The sequence below is a fragment of the Chlorocebus sabaeus genome, chromosome 7 (genome assembly GCF_047675955.1).
Source record: "Chlorocebus sabaeus isolate Y175 chromosome 7, mChlSab1.0.hap1, whole genome shotgun sequence".
Taxonomy (NCBI): domain Eukaryota; kingdom Metazoa; phylum Chordata; class Mammalia; order Primates; family Cercopithecidae; genus Chlorocebus; species Chlorocebus sabaeus.
In genome coordinates this window covers 97,669,721-97,690,074 of record NC_132910.1, presented here as the reverse complement: position 1 = coordinate 97,690,074, position 20,354 = coordinate 97,669,721, and the positions used below count along the sequence as shown (strand labels likewise).

The window sequence follows — 20,354 nt, the reverse complement described above, 5'->3', positions numbered from 1 at the left end:
TTTTAAATAAAGTTGGAACTTAGGTTAGTTTTTTCAAAATAGCATTTTTCAATTTGTATATATACTTTAAAAATGTTGAAAGTCTGACTATGCTTTTCTTTATTCTTAATAATTGATAAAAAATCGAAAACTACAAAGCAAAACTTGCATATGTAACAGTTTCCTGTAAAGTTCAAATTAGTAAACGCGTAACTGTTTTGATAATCACATAAAAATTCTATTCCATAAAAAATTCTGGGGGACAGATTTTATTTATATATTTAAAATTGCTAAATTGGACTATCTACCTAAATTGAGCCTAAATCAAAACTGAAACAGAATGCTATATTAATATTTATATTCTGACTTTTTGGTAATATTTTTATATTGCTTAATTTTTTCAGTTCATGTAAAAGATGAAATCATATTTATTTGTATGCAATTCTAAGAAATTTCTAGAAAAGCTATAAATTAATATATTACATTAGATGATTTCTTTGGAATGAAGCTAAAATGTTATCTGAATCTTTACAAGGAGAATTTTATATAGTTTTTATATATCATTTTATATAAATTATATACAATTTTATTTTTAATATTTTTTATATTCTATCTTATTTTATATTTTATATAATTTAATAAATTAATATAATTAATAATAATGAAATATATTATTTTATATAATATATTATATTATATTAATATATTTATATATAATATATAATATAATTTTATATAGATTATATTATAATTTTATATAAATTATATTATAATTTTATATAAGTAATATAAAATTTATATAATATACAATTTTATATATAACATGTATATAATATATAATATCTATAATACATAATAAGATATATAAAATATATATTATATATTACATATATTATATATTATATATCTAATTATGTATTATAAAAATTGTATATAATTATATATAAATTATATAAATTTTACAGTAGTATATAAAATATATAATGGTACAATATAAGCATATCACAATATACGTTCAATTATATTTTTAATCTCAAAGTGAATATGATTTAGAAATTCTATTAAAAAATCAAGATTATAGTGGCTATGATATTAAAATTATTATATAATTAGTCATAACTGAGATAATATTATAAAAAGAGCTTTTTAATTAAAATATATTAAACTATACATACATTGAAGTGATTGTATTGTGTTCATTATATGTTCAATACTCTTAAAGCAGGTTCTGAAATGTTTAGAAGACATTAATAACAATATTTATGTTAATGATGAATTCTAGTTGTAATGACTATAACGAAAGATTATTTTGATCCAAATATAATACATTCTACTCTTTGAGATGTTAACATATAATAATTAAATTAAATCATATAGAAAATAGGTAGTAGTCATATTATTTATGATTGGTGGATGTATGGGATGCAAAAGGATTTGTTTTAGAGAATTCATCATAATTTAAAAGTGCTTTATATATGTATTTTATTTGGATTAATAAAAGTTTCTCATTAAATATGTGAATGTTTAAGTATAAAATATTTTTCTAATTTTTCCAAAAATAAGAATTGGATGCTATGAAAACTGTTAATCTATGATATGCCACCTCCCCTATTTACATTTTTAACAGTTGAATCTTTGTTAACTCATCTCATAGACAGCTACATGTTTTGCTGTTCCAGATGGATGAGATAGAATACCATGCATAACTTTACATTTATCTTCTTTAAGTGTCAACTTATTTGCATATCAATTAAAATAATATCTGTATTAGGATGGATAATGAAAGTTATCAAATTTACATGATGTAACTGCAGTTTGCTAAATTTCCAGTAGATGCCCCCAGAGACCAGTCAACTCATTGGAAAGCCTTTAAAGACTTTTTTATATTGAAACTTCTTTCTTGCTATGTTTTGAAGTACGTGGAAAATAAATTAAGAATTCTAAAAATCTTAACTCCCTAATGTTTCTTACAAAAAATACATATATGTCTGTTGGTAGTCCAATTCTTAATCATTACTAATCAATACTATGACTAATAATTGTGAACAATCTAAGTGTGTAAAATTAAGAAAAATGCTTTCAGTTTTCATTGTAATTCTATATGGCTTTATAGTAAAAAGTCATTTTAAACAGTGTCAAATTTTTTGTCTTTTTAACTTCTCTCTCTTTATACATTTATATGGCTAGGAAAATGCTCTATTATTATGTTAGCTTTTGGGAAAAAATAGCATTTTTACCAAAAACTATAAAACATAAACAACTCATACAATTTTTATCAGTTAGTATGTGTGTATGTCAAGAAATGACTTTTTTCATTCTAATTACAGTATACATAATATCTACCTACACTGAAAAAGATAGGTAAGAATAGTGATTCACTTTATTCCAAGGAAATTATATTAACTGAAGCTATTGAACTATTAATTTAAGTCAATGTAATTATCCCGTAGGTGATTCCAATAACATTTATCCCTACCATATGAATGTAAAACTGTTATAACTGACACATAGATAACCCACTTGTGACTTTTAAATATTAACTTAATGAAATAAAAGTATTATCCTGACTTTTGATTAGATATTACATATCTTTTGACTTTATCTTTGTCAGATTAAATGAAAATTTTATGATCTTGTTTTAAAGTATTTTTTTATTGAACTGCTTTTGAAATATTTCACTGAATGTAAAGCTTCATGTTGATTCCATAATTCAGTTTATCCTATGCAAAAATATGTTAAATATATCAGTCATATAAATGAATAGAAGATAATGTCTTTGATTTTAAAAATTCACCTAATAACTAATATAAAGACCTACTTAGGGGGTTTCATATTAGTTATTAGATGTATTAGTTTAGGTACAGAGAGAGTAAAATAAATTGTAATTTCTATTCATTGCATCTATTCATCTTTTTTATATTTGTAGAAGTATATGCTTTTTATCCTTTCAAATGTTTGTCTTTGTCAGTGTTTTTCCTGTTAGACTTTACACCCTCGAGTGGGAACCATATCTATTTAATTTGCTCTTCCTGGATGCTGCTGGCTGTCTGCTGTCTCCTGTTAAAGGGAAGGATTCTCTGGGGGAGTCACAAAATGATACTGATCTCTGTCTAATACCCAACCTAAACATGGATTGCCATGGAAAAAGAGAATGGCTTTCCAATTGAAAGGTTGTATCATAATTGTCAAATAATATCAAATTCCTAATCAATGCAAATAAACAGAAGGTTGTGTGGAGGAGGAGGAGGAGAGGAAAAAGCAACAATACATGATATAATAGGAAGCAATGGAGGGAAATGGGAAGAATTCACAATTTGCAACCAGAGGGAGCTGGATGTGAATTCTAACTCTGCCATTTACTATTAATAACTTGTATGGCTTTGGCACTGAAGACAGGTTTTTTAATTTGTAAAAATTGAAGTAGTACTTTATACAGTTATTGTGCCAGTTAGAAATGATGTCTACACAGTGCCTGACACATTGTGGGTGCTCTATAAATAGTAGCTATTCAAAATAGTTTAAGGCAGAATTTTAAAACACTGTAATATCTCCATGGCTGTTTTGCAGTAAATTATCCATTTCCCAGCATCTCTACACATTCACCTGCTGTGGAGTTATGCCATATTGTTCAGCTCTGCTTTCTGTCAGTTTCTAGATTTTTTTTATCTCTGCATTTTTTAAGGGAGATGTTGATGTGAATTCAGAACAGTTAACAGCATCTCCATTGAATGAATAATACCCTTAAATGGCAATAAAACCTATATGAAATGCTTGACTACTTAATTTCATTCTCAAATGCGTTCTCAAGCTGCATCCCTTATCCCATTGCAGCCCCAGGTATCTGCAGTGTCAAAGATCTTCCTTAGGATACATTCAGCATGTCCACGATTTTGCTTCTGTGAATGGCACATTTTTTCCCTGTCAGATGAACTCTCCTCATATTTTATAATATGAAATCTCTCCATAAATTTTACCAGAGTTCTCTATTTTCATCCAGTATCATGGCATCAGTTCAAGAAGATTTTTCTGTTCTCACTCATAGGCGGGAACTGAACAATGAGATCACTTGGACTCGGGAAGGGGAACATCACACACCGGGGCCTATCATGGGGAGGGGGGAGGGGGGAGGGATTGCATTGGGAGTTATACCTGATGTAAATGACGAGTTGATGGGTGCAGCACACCAACATGGCACAAGTATACATATGTAGCAAACCTGCAAGTTGTGCACATGTACCCTACAACTTGAAGTTTAATAATAATAAATAAATTTTAAAAAAAAATAAAAATAAAAATAAAAAAAAGATTTTTCTTTTTCTGATGCTTAAAAACAGCAGCTTTTAATTTAGACTAATATTCATAAAAGTTTTTTAATGTGTAAATGAAACCAAAGGCTAAAAAGTTTATGGCCAAATGAAATAACGATTAAACAAATACATCTGAGTTTTGTTTATATTTCTATTTGTGTTTAAAACAATTCTTTCATACAGCAAGTGAACTTTGGCTATGGTTTTCTGTTATGAAATTTAAAACCTGAGAAATTCAAATATAATGGTAGAGATTGACATTCCTTTTTTTTAGATAGCCAATTTATTTTAACAAATGAAGATTTTTCTGGTTAAAAGAAATAATTTGCATTAACTATGAAGGTTTAGATAGGAACCAATTTATTAAACCACTATAATTGTCCTTTCTTGCTCTCAAATGTTAACAATGAGGCTTAAACAGTAGCATATTGGTATGCATAGGTATGTGTGCATGTGTGTAAAAAGTAGAGACGATACCAGCATAGTTCTATATGCATATTTAAATACATTTCTATTTGTAACATCACCTGTAAAGAATGATCTTTTTTAAAAATGTACTGGAAATTTTAAAAATCGATATTAGTTATATATCATAGATGTTTGAGGCTGAAAGATGGTGTGGAAATAATGATCGTCCAGTCCCTTCTGAATCACTTAGTGTTCTTTGGTCACAGACAGCAGAAATGGATTCTGACTAAATCAAGTGAAAATGATTTTATTGAAAGGATGTAGTAGAATTTAGAGAAGAACCCAGATCAGAAGAAAAAGACCAGACCCGGCCCTCTCGAATGGACATAGTTAGCAGGAACTATGAGAAAATCTTGTCAAAATTCTGCCAGAATTGATTGAGCACCAGCAACCTCCTACACCTTTGTGTTGCTTGCCTCAGGTTTCAGAATTTTGGGAGAGAGACCAGTTGGCCTAATTTGGGTCAATAACCCACTCTTTGGCTAGGGAGTCCCTGAATTTCCATGCCACCAAGACTACACACAATGTGGGGAAGGTTATTTCTGAAATACTTTTAGAGTGTGCCTCCTGTGGACGTGGAGCTAGATGCTGGGTGGACCAAATCCAGCAAAAGCACCTTCATCTTCCAGGGGTGGAGGAATGAGGCCCAGAGAGTGATTTTTCTGGATTTCTGACCCTGTTGGGATTAGAACTGAGATGGCCTTCTAACTGCCCTATCTAGCATTTATTTGTATCATTTATGGTCAATGTTTAAATTTTTATCTATTTATAATTTTCTTCATTTTTGCCCCCAAATGTTTTCTTCACTCCTAGGAAGACTGGCCGGCCACCAATGCATACACGTACAAAGGTGGCATTGCTTGTGTGAGGCAAGATTCCAGCCCCTTGTCCTCTCAGGCCTCCTATGTCACCCCTCAAACTGCCTTCTGGGGTAACACGTGGAGGTCCCCTCAGGCTCCTGAAACTCCAGTTATCTGAACCTTAACTCATTTTCTTTCCCCAAACCTGTTCATCCTTTCCCCTCTGTAGCAAATTACTAATTACCCATTACCCAATCCCCAAACCTGGTTGTTACCCTTGCTCCTCCCTTTCCTTCACCCTTGATATATCTTTGAATCACCAAGTAATCCATATTTTTGTCTCCTTAAAATGTTTTGAATTCACCTACTTCTTTCCATCCCTCCAGCTTTATCCTGGTTCCACCCCCAGCACCTCTCCTTTCCATGACCACCGATCTCCCATCCGTTCTTCCTGCTCCTGGTTTTACCCTTCTCCCCTTGCTTCTCTTGGATCAGGTGTGAATTTCTGACTCACAGACTTGAGAATGCTAAATTGAAAGTCTTTATTTTTTTATAACTTAATTTTAATTCCTGGCCCTGAGCCTTGATCCTCCCTAGTGTAAAAATCCAATCTTGTCACTCTCAGGTAAAGTCAGTCCAATTCGGCAGTTTCTCAAGTTGTTCAAGATTCTAAAACTTCTTCCCCTCACCCTATTTTCCTACACAGAAACAGCATTGCACTACTGGGGGCTTCAGGGCAGGAGAGTTACTAGATTTAGCAAATAGAAATACAGAGCATACAGTTCAGTCTGAGTTTCAAAAACAAGAAACTCTTTTTAGAATAAGTATGTTCTATGCAATATTTGGGACATACTGCTAATAAAAAAAAAATCATTCATTGTTTATCTGATGTTAAAACTTATCTGGGCCTCCTACAATTTATCTGGTAACTCCCTGGGGTAACAGCATTTATTTTCAGATCTTGACCTGGAACAATCTTGTCCAACCCAGTGCCCGTGGGCCACAGACGGCCCAGGATGGCTTTGAATGTGGCCTAACACAAATTCATAAACTTTCTTTAAAAGGTTATGAGATTTTTAAATGATTTTTTTAAGCTCATCAGCTATTGTTAGTTTTAGTGTATTTTATATGTGGCCCAAGGCAATTCTTCTTCCAATGTGACCCATAGAAGCGAAAAAACTGGACACCCCTGACTTCTAGGACTTTGTAATTGTCACTGCATTTGTCTGTCCAGTATCCATTCCTTCCTCTGTCTTTGCAGACATAACTCTAGTTTACTAGTTTGTGGGCAGCAACATGCCTAAGAGCAGGCAGGGTATTTGTTTTTCCAGACTCGTGGCACCAAGTTGAGGGGTGGGGCCGTGACAGGGTTCTGGCCAATAAACAAGTGGAAATCTGCTAGTGGTTGCAGGAATGTTTTGTTTTTCCCATAAGGGCTGCCAGTGCCACCCCACTTTCCCTTTTCTTCATGTCTTGAAAGTGGACATCATGTCTGAAGCTGTAGCAGCCCTGTAGCAACCAGTAAGGGACCAGAAGGAGGGAAAGTCAAGATAACCCCAGAGACATGGCCTTGAACTTGCCAGGCCACTGAACCAAGGCCCTCAGCTGCCTGCCTTTAGGCAAGAAAATTAGAAACCTCCATTTTTCACAGCACTGTGAGACAAGTTTCTTTTACTTACTACCTGAATGCATTTCTAGCTTATGAGGTCCTTTACACGTGTCAATCTCTGATGTACTTGATCTGTCTTTGTTCTATCAGCTCTGGAAATATGCTGACCTGAACCCTTCAGGAGTGCCCCAGTACTTCTCATTTCAGTTTTAGCTGTGTCTTACATCAGTCCCCAGTGGGCAGCCCATGAACAGTTGTTAGCATACATCTCCTTGCTATGGCCAGATGACATTGTGACAGACATATCAGCCCTCTCCTCCCAGTAACTTCTGGGCCACACATGGAGCCCACTGGAATATTAAGTCCCTTCTCCTATACCATTCAGGGCTGTGGGCAATTACAGGGATGATCCTTGTCGTCCTCTGCCTAGAAATGCTATGCAGTGACTTTTGCTGCCTTTGCATGCCCTTGTGTATGGGGAGGTGGGAAGAGGGATGTTGGTAGTCCTCCCTGCCTTCAAGAACCCTAGATGGGAAGAAGGATATGAGTGTTTTCTACTCTTGGCTCCCACTGCATTTCATAGGATATTGACTTTTTGATTCTCTGAGCTCCTCCATTTGACTGGAGTGAGGAAGAGAAAGAGAACATGGCCCTCCAAGCATCTCGCTGCCTTTCTCCATACTCTCCTCTATCGCAATTGGAGGACAGGAATAAGTAACAACCACTATTCCTTTTCTCTTCCCCATTTCAAATATATCTTATTCTCATGCTAAATGTTGGCTTTTGATCTTTTGACCTAGGATCCATGTGGTCTCTTTATTCTCTTTATGGACTAGTTCTGTAACAACCTGACTGCCAGATAGGGGAAGGTTGCAGTTCAGCTGGGACATTTCTTCTAGATGACTTTTGTAAAATGCAGTCTTGTCATGTCGGTTCCCTGACTCTGATCTCCAATAGCTCTACCTCCCTGCTAGCTTGCAGTCCAGACTTCTCACTGTTGTTTTTACCGTAAGGTCTCTTCATGATCTGGGACCTGCCTTTTTTCTAAACTTCCTGTCTCACCACTCTCCTGCTTGCCACTTCTTATTTGTTTGTTCTCTACCTAAGCTGATTCACTGGATAAGAAATTCTTGGCAGATGCAAGTCTAGTCATTTTGTTTTGTTTTGTTTTGTTATTTGTTTGTTTTTTGAACTCTGTAGGTGAATCTAATGCATAATGAGGAATTGAGAAGCAGCAGTGAGATTTCACATTTCCCAGAGTATTCTCACATACCTAATTTCATTTGGTTCCTAGAGGAATTCCATGGTGTACGTAGCATATACTAGTATACACAGCTTAGAGATGAGAAGACTGGAGACCTAGGGAGGTGAGGCAAAACTGGGCTCAATCTTGGTGGTCTGGGCTGTTTCCACTCCACGGTGAATTTTTGTTGCCAGTAGTATCACATCAGGTCTTTTGTCCTTTTTTTTAAAAAAGAATATAACATAATTAGTATAAAGCTACATCTTTTGGCATCTAATTGTTCTTTTAATGGAATAATAGCCACTACACAGCGATTACCTCACAATTCTGTTTATTTCCTTTCTAGAAATTTTCATCATTTGAAATTATTCTCATTTGCTTACTTATTTGTTAGTCATGTTCTGGCCTTAGAATGCAAGCGTCACAAGGGCATGGAATGTATTTGGTTTAGAACAGGGCCTGGTACTTAGTAGGAAACTCAGAACCTATTTGTTGCATGACTAAAGGGAATATTTGTTTGTCACTTTATCTTCTTGCATTTGATTATTGAAGTTAGAATAGAATCATTAATCATTAACTTAATTCTAACTGAAAATAATTTGAAAATATATAGTTAGTAATAGAATTCAATAAATATTTTCTGCATGAATGAAAGAATAATGAACTTCTGTAACATACAGTGAAACTACTAATATAGAGAGAATATTGTTTTGATATTAAATGGCAATTTTTATTCTTTTTTTTTTTTTTTTTCTGAGACGGAGTCTCGCTCTGTCACCCAGGCTGAAGTGCAGTGGCCGGATCTCAGCTCACTGCAAGCTCCGCCTCCCGGGTTTACGCCATTCTCCTGCCTCAGCCTCCCGAGTAGCTGGGACTATAGGCGCCCGCCACCTCGCCCGGCTAGTTTTTTTTTTTGTATTTTTTAGTAGAGACGGGGTTTCACGGGTTTAGCCAGGATGGTCTCCATCTTCTGACCTTGTGATCCGCCCGTCTCGGCCTCCCAAAGTGCTGGGATTACAGGCTTGAGCCACCGCGCCCGGCCGGCAATTTTTATTCTTGCTTGACTTGTTGGGTTTTTTTTTTTTTTTTTGGTGGGAGGCTGATGTATCAAGTATTTTTGAATATTCATCAGTCAACTAGCTTATTTGTCCTTATCAAATGGAGCTCAGCTCTGGAACTGATATGTTTATAATGTAATTTCATTAAAATTACTGTATTTAGATAGCCCCTGGCATCTTTCATTAAACAGAAGTTGTTCAATTATAAGTGTTTGAGGCAAAGATCTTTTGATAGTTTTCAGTGCTTTCACTGTGGGAAAAAAGGCAACATGATTCAACCTTTAATTATTAGAGAATTAAAACACCATGCAGACTGAAAGGATTAACATAAATCTGTGAGTGTTCTGATTCATATTCCCAGTTATAGGAACTCCTACAAGAAGAACATCTGTGTGGACATGCTGCGAGATGGTTATCATAAGTCCTTCACCGAGCTCTTCGCTCTGATGGAGCAGTGGGATGCCCTGAGGGAGGCTGCGAGAGTCAGGTCCCTCTTCTGGCTGCAGAAGCCCCTGGAGGAGCAGCCTGATAAACTGGATTACTTCTACCATTACCTGACCAGGGCTGAGGACGCTGAGAGAAAAAGTAAGTGGTGGGACTGGGCAGAGCACAGAAGGAGTCAGAACAGTGAGCTCCTGGGGGAAGATTCCAGATTGTTTCATGTATGAATTTGAAACATTAAGACAACTTAACACACTTCAACCCAGTCAATTAAGCGTCTTTATGGAATTAAGAATAGGGAATATTGGATCATGAGGCTGCCCAGACACGGGAGCATCCTGGTGATGTCCTTCCGAGCCAGGGAAGACAACACATAGCACCTAATAGCATTTCCAGAACTTCCCCATGAAGTAACATAGTTCCTATCATTAGATTTAAACCTTTCTACAGCTTTTCTGTATATGTAATCTGAACATTCACTTTCACAGAGGAGATATTTTCTAAGAGTACTATAACTTGAAAATCACACTGATTTTCCTAAGTTTAGATAGTGGACTTTGAAGTTTGGGTCAAGAAGTCCTACTGATTTGAATTGGAAAATTTATCTTTGTAAAGAGTAAAAAGACATTAAAAAAACCTGTAATTCACAATTGCAGATAAAATTGTTAATTTGATATTTTCCATGATATCATTTCTAATAAATTTTTTGAATTTCAAAATTTTCCAGAAAGTTAATGTATATTCCAAGTAGTAAATATTTTCATCTCTACACTAATTTTACTGATATTGTTGTCATAAATATTTCTTAGTTACATATTAGGAACTGGTCATTTTAACTAGTCATCCATAATCAAAGATAAAAAGGAAATCCTAGAATTTGGCATGTAAATTTGGTATTCTAAATTATTCTTTTCTCCACGTTTTTTGGGGAAAATACCACAGGATTCAACAAGAAAAACTCAGGCCTCAACCTGACAATGTCTACAAGTCATTTCAGGCTTTTCTATGAGAAAATAGATTATTAGCAACTTTTTGTTACCCAATGGTACCATGGAGAAAATTTATGGGGTCATGTAAACAACATTAGAAGAGTCTCTATATGTTGGAGCCAATACATATTTCCCATCAGGTTTTGACCTGACTTATGAATATGAGACACACAAAAATGTGAACAAAACAAATGAACTAGGGTGTGTGTGTGGCAGGAGCGGGCTAGGAGGTGGTTATTTATATTATGAGAAGGGTTTCATTGCAGGATGGATGTGAAAAAAAGTATTTTGGTGAACTTTAAAATATGATTTATAATAATTTCTCAAGAAATTAACTTTTGTAAATAAAAAGTGCTACTGTGAAAAACCTCCATTTTGGCTGGGCTTGGTGGCTCACACCTGTAATTCCAGCACTTTGGGAGGCCGAGGCGGGTGAATCACCTGAGGTCAGGAGTTCGAGACCAGCCTGGCCAACATGGTGAAACCCCATCTCTACTAAAAATACAAAAAATTTAGCCGGGCATGGTGGCAGACGCCTGTAATCCCAGCTACTCAGAAGGTTGAGGCAGGAGAATTGCTTGAACCTGAGATACAAAGGTCACAGTGAGCTGAGATCACGCCACTGCACTCCAGCCTGGGTGACAAGAGTGAGACTCCATCTCAAGACAAAACAAACAAAATAAAACAACCTTCATTCTAGTATTAGCCCAAAATTCTGAAGTGATATTAAAACTGAAAGTAGAACTAATTAAGATAATATTTGCTCATTAGCTTTTTTATTCAGTTGAATTTTATCATATTCACTGTTTAAATCGAGGCTTTCATTGGAGATAGTGTAAATATAAGCTAAATATGTCACTTGTCATAAGGTGTCATCGATGTGAGCCAGCTTGTCAGAAAGCTTTTTCAAATTTATAAAGAACCTAAAATGCCACATAGTCTATTTCAGGGTAGAAAAGATTTTAATTTATAATATTTCTTAAAGAAAAGTTACTATATGTATAAGTAAAAATGTTTCTCCAATCCAAAAGTTAACAAAGTCCAACTTTTTGTTTTGTTTTGAGACAGACTCTTGCTCTGTCAATCAGGCTGGAGCGCAGTGGCGCCATCTCAGCTCACTGCAACCTCCACCTTCCAGGTTCAAGCGATTTTCCTGCTTCAGCCTCCCGAGTAGCTGAGACTACAGGCACAAACCACCATGCCAAGTTAATTTTTGTATTTTTAGTAGAGACGGGGTTTCACCATGTTGGCCAGGCTGGTCTCGAACTCCTGACCTCAAGTGATCCACCTATCTTAGTCTCCCAAAGTGCTGGGATTACAGGCGTGAGCCACTGCACCTGGCCCAAAGTCCAACGTTATAATAGCCAATGTCTCTTCTGTAGGATTATCTCCCGCAAAATTCAGTGACTTTTGTCTGGTTGAAATATAGAAAATTAAAATTATTACAAAAGTATTACTGGAAAACCTTCAGCTGAAGGACATGTAAACATTTGTGTGGCCTTCTTTCAAAAAATGTTATAATTTTTTTTCCACATTCAACACATGAACTTTACTGGAGGAAAATTGTGGTTTGAATTAGGAATGTACCAGAAAATGAGATATGCACATTCACTCTTATTAACTTGAATGAATCCTAAATCTTAAAATGTGTATGTATGCCTAGAATATAGAAATGTTAATAGTATCTTAAAGTTCCATTCCATATGGTTGTGGGGTTGGAGACAATTTTCCTGAGATAGCGTATAACTGAGCATTCTCGTTGCTTCTCATTGGAAGGACCATCACTCTAGGGTCACAGTGAAGTTCATTTAATGAAAGCTATGGCACTAACAATAGTCACCTCAGGTCAGTTCTGTCTCTTGAGACTTACAAAGCAGTAACCTAGAGTTATTTAAATTACTTTACAAAACATCACTTGCTGTTTTATAGCAAAGGTGTGTTTAAAGTAAGTCAATCATTTCTTTTGGGGTTATTTTCCATTTGTTAAAGTGTCTCTTTGTCCTTGATACATTTTTAAAATATTATCCATTGTCATGAATCATTGCTGTGCCATCTGTGACATCTGATTTGAGCCTTATGTCCCATGGGGTTAGGGAAGAGATGACAATAATGGTAATGGGTAAGAGAATCAATAGATAATTCAAACATTATTTACACTTGACTTTTAAATTTATTAAGGGTTGAGCAGCAATTTTTTTCTAATAATGTTTGTTTAAGATACACAAATTATGTTCTACTAAAGCAAAATTCCACAGATATTTACAGATTTGATGTAAAGCAAAACAAAACAATTTTCTGGCAAAATAAGCTTGAGAAATACCAGGTGAACTAACACTGAGGTTAAGCAGGTTGATGTATTGCAGGACTAATCAGAGCATTTAGCATGCTGATGTTTATTGTGTGGTTTACTGAAAAAGGAAATTAGCAAAAATGTTTCCCAAATTTATTTTATTGTAGAATTGTCTTTTTAAAGAGCATAAGAAACCCACAATAAAATTGATTTTCATCTTCTGAGTATACCTGCTGACAATTCAAGGAAGTTGTCTACAAGCAAGGAGAGAAGGCTACTTGTAGCCTTTGTGAGGGGCACAGGACATGTATTTGGAGTGCCCAAAGATTTGAAACTTGAATATATTCTTTTATATTTAAGATTCTGGAAAACCATCCCTTTTTTTCATAGAAAAATAGCTTAGCTGACAAGTAGTCTTTAAATATGTAATATTGGTAGCTTATCTAACTCATTCCTAAAAAAATAAAATAAAATAAAAACCTTATGAAATGTTGCAAATATTTTTACATTAAGGTTTAATTACTAAAATATAAAAAAATTGTTTCAGGACTACATATATTTTTAATTATATATATACTTTTTATTAAAGTGGAAAATACCAAATGTTTTACTTGCTGGCTTCTAAAAGCAATAACTCTCTAATCAGTAAATATAACCAAGAATATGAAATATTACAAAACAGACTTTACTGTTGTATTCACATTATGTAGGAAGTTCATAATGGAATAGTTCTGAGGTGGGAGTATTTGCATCAAATAAATAACTTAGGTTATCTACTTTTCACCTGAGCTGTCACCTAGTGTGAGTGTCCTCGAAAAGCAGAATGGCTCTCCAGAATCCCCAGCAACTTCCAGGATAGGGAGACCTTTTTATTTTGTTTTCTAGTTACTAAATTTATTTTCATATAAATCTTAGTTTCCATTTTAAAGGATTTTGAAGAAGTATATGTAAAGGAATAGAATCGGTTTTAGAAATTTCTTTTGAAACATTGGGGTGACTTATTTACAGTTCTGCAAAATGACCCTTTGTTGTAATCAACCTGTTTAATTTTTTCTGAGTTTTGGTTCTAATCTTATAGGTGTCCTACTGGGCAATATGTTTCATAATTGTCATCTCTTCAGGAATATGTGGGTTGATTCCTCTGGTAGTAGTGAACAATTAATATCAGTGAATTCTAATAGATAATGGTTGTTATTAAAAAATTATTGGAAGGGTAACCCAGAGACCACTGCATTTTATAATACAACTATGTTTTCAGCATAAATACAAAAGACATAAATATTATTAATTTGTTCATATTCACCATTAGAATAGAGTTTACAGGACTGAGTCATGATTTATTAACACACAGACATATTTGTTCAAGGTGGGGTTTATAAGACTGATTCACAATTGATGGACACACTTTTTGTGTACATATAGGTTAGATACCCTTTAAAAAAAAAACCTACAAGAGTTTAATCAACAACTTTCTGAATAAAAACGACTAGTATTTATGCATACCCAGCAAAAAAATACCCATAGAAAACAGAAGTATAGGAGTCTACTCTTTCTTAACATTGCTAGAAATTAATATTGCTAGAAACATTGCTTGAAAGCATATGGAGCTTATAGGGTCATTCTGATCATCATTTGTTGTATCTATCAGGCCCGTGACATTTTTTATGATATGAAATACCTTGGTATTTTCATATCCATTCTGCTTTCTTCATTTACATTATCTTTTGCCATGGCTGAGAAACACTGCCATTTCTAGAATCTCTAAGTACTTTCAAACCTCCAGTGGGAAAAGTGCTCAATGATACCATATACTCCTTTCTTCCAAAAGCACTGAGCACGTTGCTAGTAGGTATTGTCCTGTCCTATATTTTAAAAGCCTCCTGTTTCAACTAAATAGTGTGAATTTCCTACATGTTGTAAGTTTTCAGAAAGCCTTTTGTTGCTTTACTCATCTGCACATCCGTTAATTAATGTAATTAAATTAATAGTTAAAATAAATTAATTTTTGCTTTTAGACCCAATTTTTAAAATTGTTAATCACATCTTTAAGGAAAAGTAGGAAATAAATGTCATGATACTGGTTTGCCATTCTAAAGGGTATGCCATGAGACATCTTTCTAATGCCATTCATGGTGCTTTTCTCTCTTTGAAGAATCCTTTGAAGATGTATATAACAACTTGTATGCTCTGGCCTGTTACTTCAATAACTCTGAAGACAAGTGGGTAAGGAACCACTTCTATGAACGATGTTTTAAGATTGCTCAGCTGATCAAAATTGACGGTGGAAAGAAAGAAGCCGAGGCACACATGCATATGGGTCTTCTCTACGAGGAAGATGGTGAGTGGGCATTTGCCAGGATGCCTTGGGTGTGTTTTGGTGGATCCTGAGATCACGCAACCGAAAAACATGTGGTGGTGGAGAAAAAGACCTGAGATTTCAGCATAATCATGTATATTATTGAGATCAAAAAACAAAACCATGTGACTTGTGGACCTAGCTTACAGAATATTCCTTACAGAATATTTTTTGCAGAATCCCTTGCTCATGCTTCTGCCTGAGTGCTCAACCTACAGTTCCTACCCGGTAACATCCTCACTAAGAGAAAGCATTCTCCCTGACCCCTCCACACACAGGATGAAAGAATGAAAGGTATAGTTTATGATTTTCGTACTGCCCCGTGCCCCTTATATGAAAACCAAGAAATATCTATGTAACTCACATACCACCTCATCATGACTTTTTTTTTTTTGAGACGGAGTCTCGCTCTGTCACCCAGGCTGGAGTGCAGTGGCCAGATCTCAGCTCACTGCAAGCTCCACCTCCCAGCTCCACGCCATTCTCCTGCCTCAGCCTCCGGAGTAGCTGGGACTACAGGCGCCTGCCACCACCCCTGGCTAGCTTTTTGTATTTTTTTTTCAGTAGAGATGGGGTTTCACCATGTTAGCCAGGATGGTCTTGATCTCCTGACCTCGTGATCCGCCCGTCTCGGCCTTCCAAAGTGCTGGGATTACAGGCTTGAGCCACCGCACCCGGCCTCATCATGATTTTTAAAATAATTCCTGAATGAAATAGTTATTTAAAAATAACTTCATACTTAATAATGTTAAGACAAGCCAAAATCTAAAACAACAACAAAATTGTCAGAAATAGATTTTATATAGTGGTCGATCAAGGATTGCAAATAGGAATTTAAGAATGGAAAATTCTTTATGGCAGAATAGTGTGTAGATAATATGCAAAGAAAATATAAGGAAAGATGAAAAGATTTGATCTTGGATAATGCCATTTCTTCCCTCAAAACACTATCTCGTTTTGCATAAAAGTTTTGACTTTGGTGAAACTGCTCAATTTTAAAAATGTTTATTATTTTGTGACTAGGACTGCACAGGACTTTGAAAGTGCTTCAGGAAGTTGCAGTTCATGTGATTGTAGCTAAAGCTCATGAGGTGCCTGAACATGGTCAGAAGCCATCACGCATGCTAGACATAGGGAGTATTAGAACAACTTAGGGAGGTGAGATGTCATGCAGACTAGATTCAAGGAAGGCACGATGCAATCAGGAGGGACTGGCAAGGGACTTGGAAGATGGGTGGAATTTAGGCTTGTAAATGAATAGGAATATATTCTGTGAAAAGGGAACAATATACACTAAAGCATAATTAGAGCAACTGATAAGAGGGACAACCTGCATCCAGTGGGAAGTGTGGGCTGTTTTTTGGAATAGTTAAATGATTTTTTTAACTTTTATTTTAAGTTCAGGGGTACATATGCAGGTTTGTAACATAGGTAAACTTGTGTCATGGGGTTTGTGGTATAGATTATTTCATCACCCAGGTATTAAGCCTAGTACCCATTAGTTATTTTTCGTGATCCTCCCCCATCCTCCCACCCTGGGAAACCACAGTGGGAAGGTAGAATAGGGACACACCAGCAGTCAGAGCTTGGACTTAAGCTTCTGTACATGGAGGGCAAGGAAAGGAGTGGGATATCAGTCTGTCTGTAATACAAACTGTGGGAGGAGGGAAAAGAGGAAGGCGAATGGCTAGGAAGCTGCTGCACTCAATGTAATTAACTCGGATAAAACAATGGAAAACTACTATATTTAAGAGAACATATTTAAGTATTCCACTGCAGTGCAATCTATAGTATCCCAGAAAAGAGAATTAGCTAAATGTATTTAGCAACATCCATGCAACAGAGTTCTGTGCAGTCATGAAATAGGTTAAAGCAAAAGTCATTGGTTCATTCAACAAATGATGATTTACAACCTGGTGTCAGGGGATAGAAGAATGAACAAGACAAAGTCTCTGCCCTTGTAGAGCTTACATTCTTCTAGGAAAACCAGGTCTTAACAATCAATAGTTATGTAATATTATATTAAGTCGTGTTAAGTCCTACAATACGTAATAAAGTAGAGCAAGGGGATACACAATGGTTATCACTTTGTATAAGGTGCTTACCTATTATAAGGTGAGATAGCAGTGAAATGAGGGAGTAGCCCTTGTGAAAATCTGAAGCAAGGGGTTCCAGAGGGGGGATGCAATAAGTGCAAAGGCCCTGAGGCAAGTGCATGCTGATCATGCCTAAGGACCAGCAAGAAGGCCTGTGTGAATGGAACACAGCGAGTGGAAGGTGGGAAGTGGAAGAAGCTGAAGTTACACAGGGAGGCTTAGGATAGATCACACTGGGGCTTGTAGGCCAAGGTGAGGACTTTCGATTTTATTCCAGATTAACACAGGAAACCATGAATATGTGTTAATTTCAGAAAATGCTCCTGATACATTAAATAGAAAAATAAGATATAAAGCACAATGTAAAATATATTTGTATTGTGCATATATCATACACTAACACATTAACAGTAGTTATTTCTGAGTGTGGAGACTCTAGGTGATTATAAATGTACACACTGAGGAGATATGGCTTACTATAAATTGAAAAGTTATTTCAAATTTGTTAAAAATTTCTAGCCTGTTGCTGAAAGTCAAGTTTTGTTTTTCAAATTGTACAAAAGGGTTAAGTTCTTCCTTATATAAAATTAAAAGTAAAATTGTTTTTATTTTGTTTTTGTAATTACGCCATCAAATTCTGTCTGGACTGTCAAATGGAACTGTCACTTACTGACCTCCCCCAAAAGAAGTCACAGAATAAATAATACATATTATATGAAAATAGGACTGAAGAAGTCAGGGCTATGTTGATGAAAACTGAAGAGTTGCTGCAGTGAGATTCAGATAGCTGTCATAAATGTATTTTGAATTTTTCTGTAAATTTTATTTCTAATTTTTAAAAATTTGGTTTGATTTTTAAATTTTTTATGGTGGTGAAAAATGTAACATAAAACTTAGACATCCTCATAATTTCTAAGTATATTTAGCAGTGTTAAGTATATTCGCTTGGTTGCACAACCAATCTCCAGAACTTTCTCACCTTGCAAAACTGGAACGCTTTACTCATTAAGCAACAACTCCCCATTCCCCTCTCATTCTGATTTTTAAAAATATCTTAAAATATTTCTATTGTAGGATTTATACATTGCTTAATTTGTTTATTCATTCATCAATGCACCCGTTCATTCAACAGATACTCTGCCTATGGGCCCTGTGGTTAGTACCCACGCCGCCATGGTCGCACCTACCATTTGGTGGCAGCCATACAGCGACTGAGGGAAACGATGAGGTTGGAAAATGTGAGCAGGTAGGGAGGGTCTGCCATGAGATTACACTCTCAGGTCCTTGACTTGCTCGAGTTTAGATGTCCCACCCTACTGGATGATGAAATGCACTCATATTTCATAAGTAAAAAGTTTGGGTTATGAATAATTGTAAAGGCTTTTGCTTTTGAGATCATTTGAGAGTGTGTTATTTTGTTTTGGAACTACTTTCTGTCAGACCTAAAATATTTTTCTATGCCCTTAAATAGTTCATAAACCCTAGAACCATACCTTTATTGCCTGACAGATAAAACAACTAAGTCAATGTTGATGAAAACTCTGGAGATTGACTTTGAGTGTTTGATGTACCTAGTGAGGGTGAAAATTATCTGTGAAGCTTCTGTAATAGGGGGTAGAATTTTCAACCTAAAAAAGTAAACTAGGAGTTTCAAGAATATGTGTCTAGAGTGGAGTGGGGACTTACCTGGCTGAAGGGTTCCCTCTGAGGTGATGGTGGCCCAGCTTCCACATATCTGATCTGATTGGTCCAGACAAGCGAATGGAGGCCATGCAGCAACAGCTAGGTGGCAGCTGTGCGCAGGGGCAGGTGGCAGCATCCTGATTCCAGGAGTGCCCTCATTCATGCTAAAGTGGGACATTAGCCGGCAGATGGCAACGGGCAGGTTATCAGGGCCCAACCAAGCTGGCTATAGTCCTGGGCAGGGCTCCAGCACACTCAGAGAACCATGGAGCAAATGAGGAACATGAGCAGAAGCCAGAGCCACAGAGACTGGGCACATGGCTGCAGTCAGGGGTCATGTTCATCCCACTGGTGTAAATGTGACCAGAGCCCCACACAGAGCCCCCTGGCCAGAGTCATGAACAGTAGATAGGTTCAAGTCCCCACTGCTGCTAAAAATGGGTCTCTGGGGTGTAGCGCGGCCTGGTTCCCTTTGGCTCAAGGGCTGGCAGTCTCATTCTTCAGGTCAAATATCTTCAGATCTTTACTTGGGGTGGCTGGCTTGGAGTAGTCATCAACTGAAAAACACTTGAAACAAATCAGCTGTATCTTCTTTTAGAATTGTGACTTTATTTGTAAGGATTTTATTATGCAAACAGGACAAATGGGCAAGCAGCATTCTCACTGTGCCTGTGGGGCACTGGAGAAAGCTCTCAGACACTGGATCAATAGGAGATGCTCCTAGTCATTCTAAAGCTGCACACAGAGGTCTGTTGGGGGCAGACATGACTAGGGAAACACCAGCTCCTCCTTTGGTATGATCTGAGGCCAGGGAACAATAGCAAGATGACTGGCACAGCCTTCATTTCAGTCCCATCCTGCCAGGTCAGCATTGGTGGTTGGATACAACACCAGCCCCTTCTCTGGCATGATGAGGGACTGGGGTCCAAGCCTTGCAGTTGCAGCTTTATTGGTGAGTTTTGCGGGGCATGCAAACTAGCAGTAGGATTTACCACAGCAGCATTCATAGTTGAGGCAGCACCAGCACTTTCCTCT

At 36.2% G+C, this 20,354-nt stretch overlaps 1 protein-coding gene across 3 annotated transcripts in view; it reads left to right on the top strand.

The window, feature by feature from the left end:
* Positions 1–20,354, top strand: part of TTC29 (tetratricopeptide repeat domain 29) — a 254,589-nt gene that overhangs the window by 27,111 nt on the left and 207,124 nt on the right. For all 3 annotated transcript variants that reach the window (XM_037992745.2, XM_037992737.2, XM_037992744.2), the window contains 2 exons: positions 9,826–10,049; positions 15,337–15,522. In XM_037992745.2, coding sequence (XP_037848673.2) covers positions 9,826–10,049; positions 15,337–15,522 — 410 coding nt within the window. The remainder of the gene's footprint in view (positions 1–9,825; positions 10,050–15,336; positions 15,523–20,354) is intronic.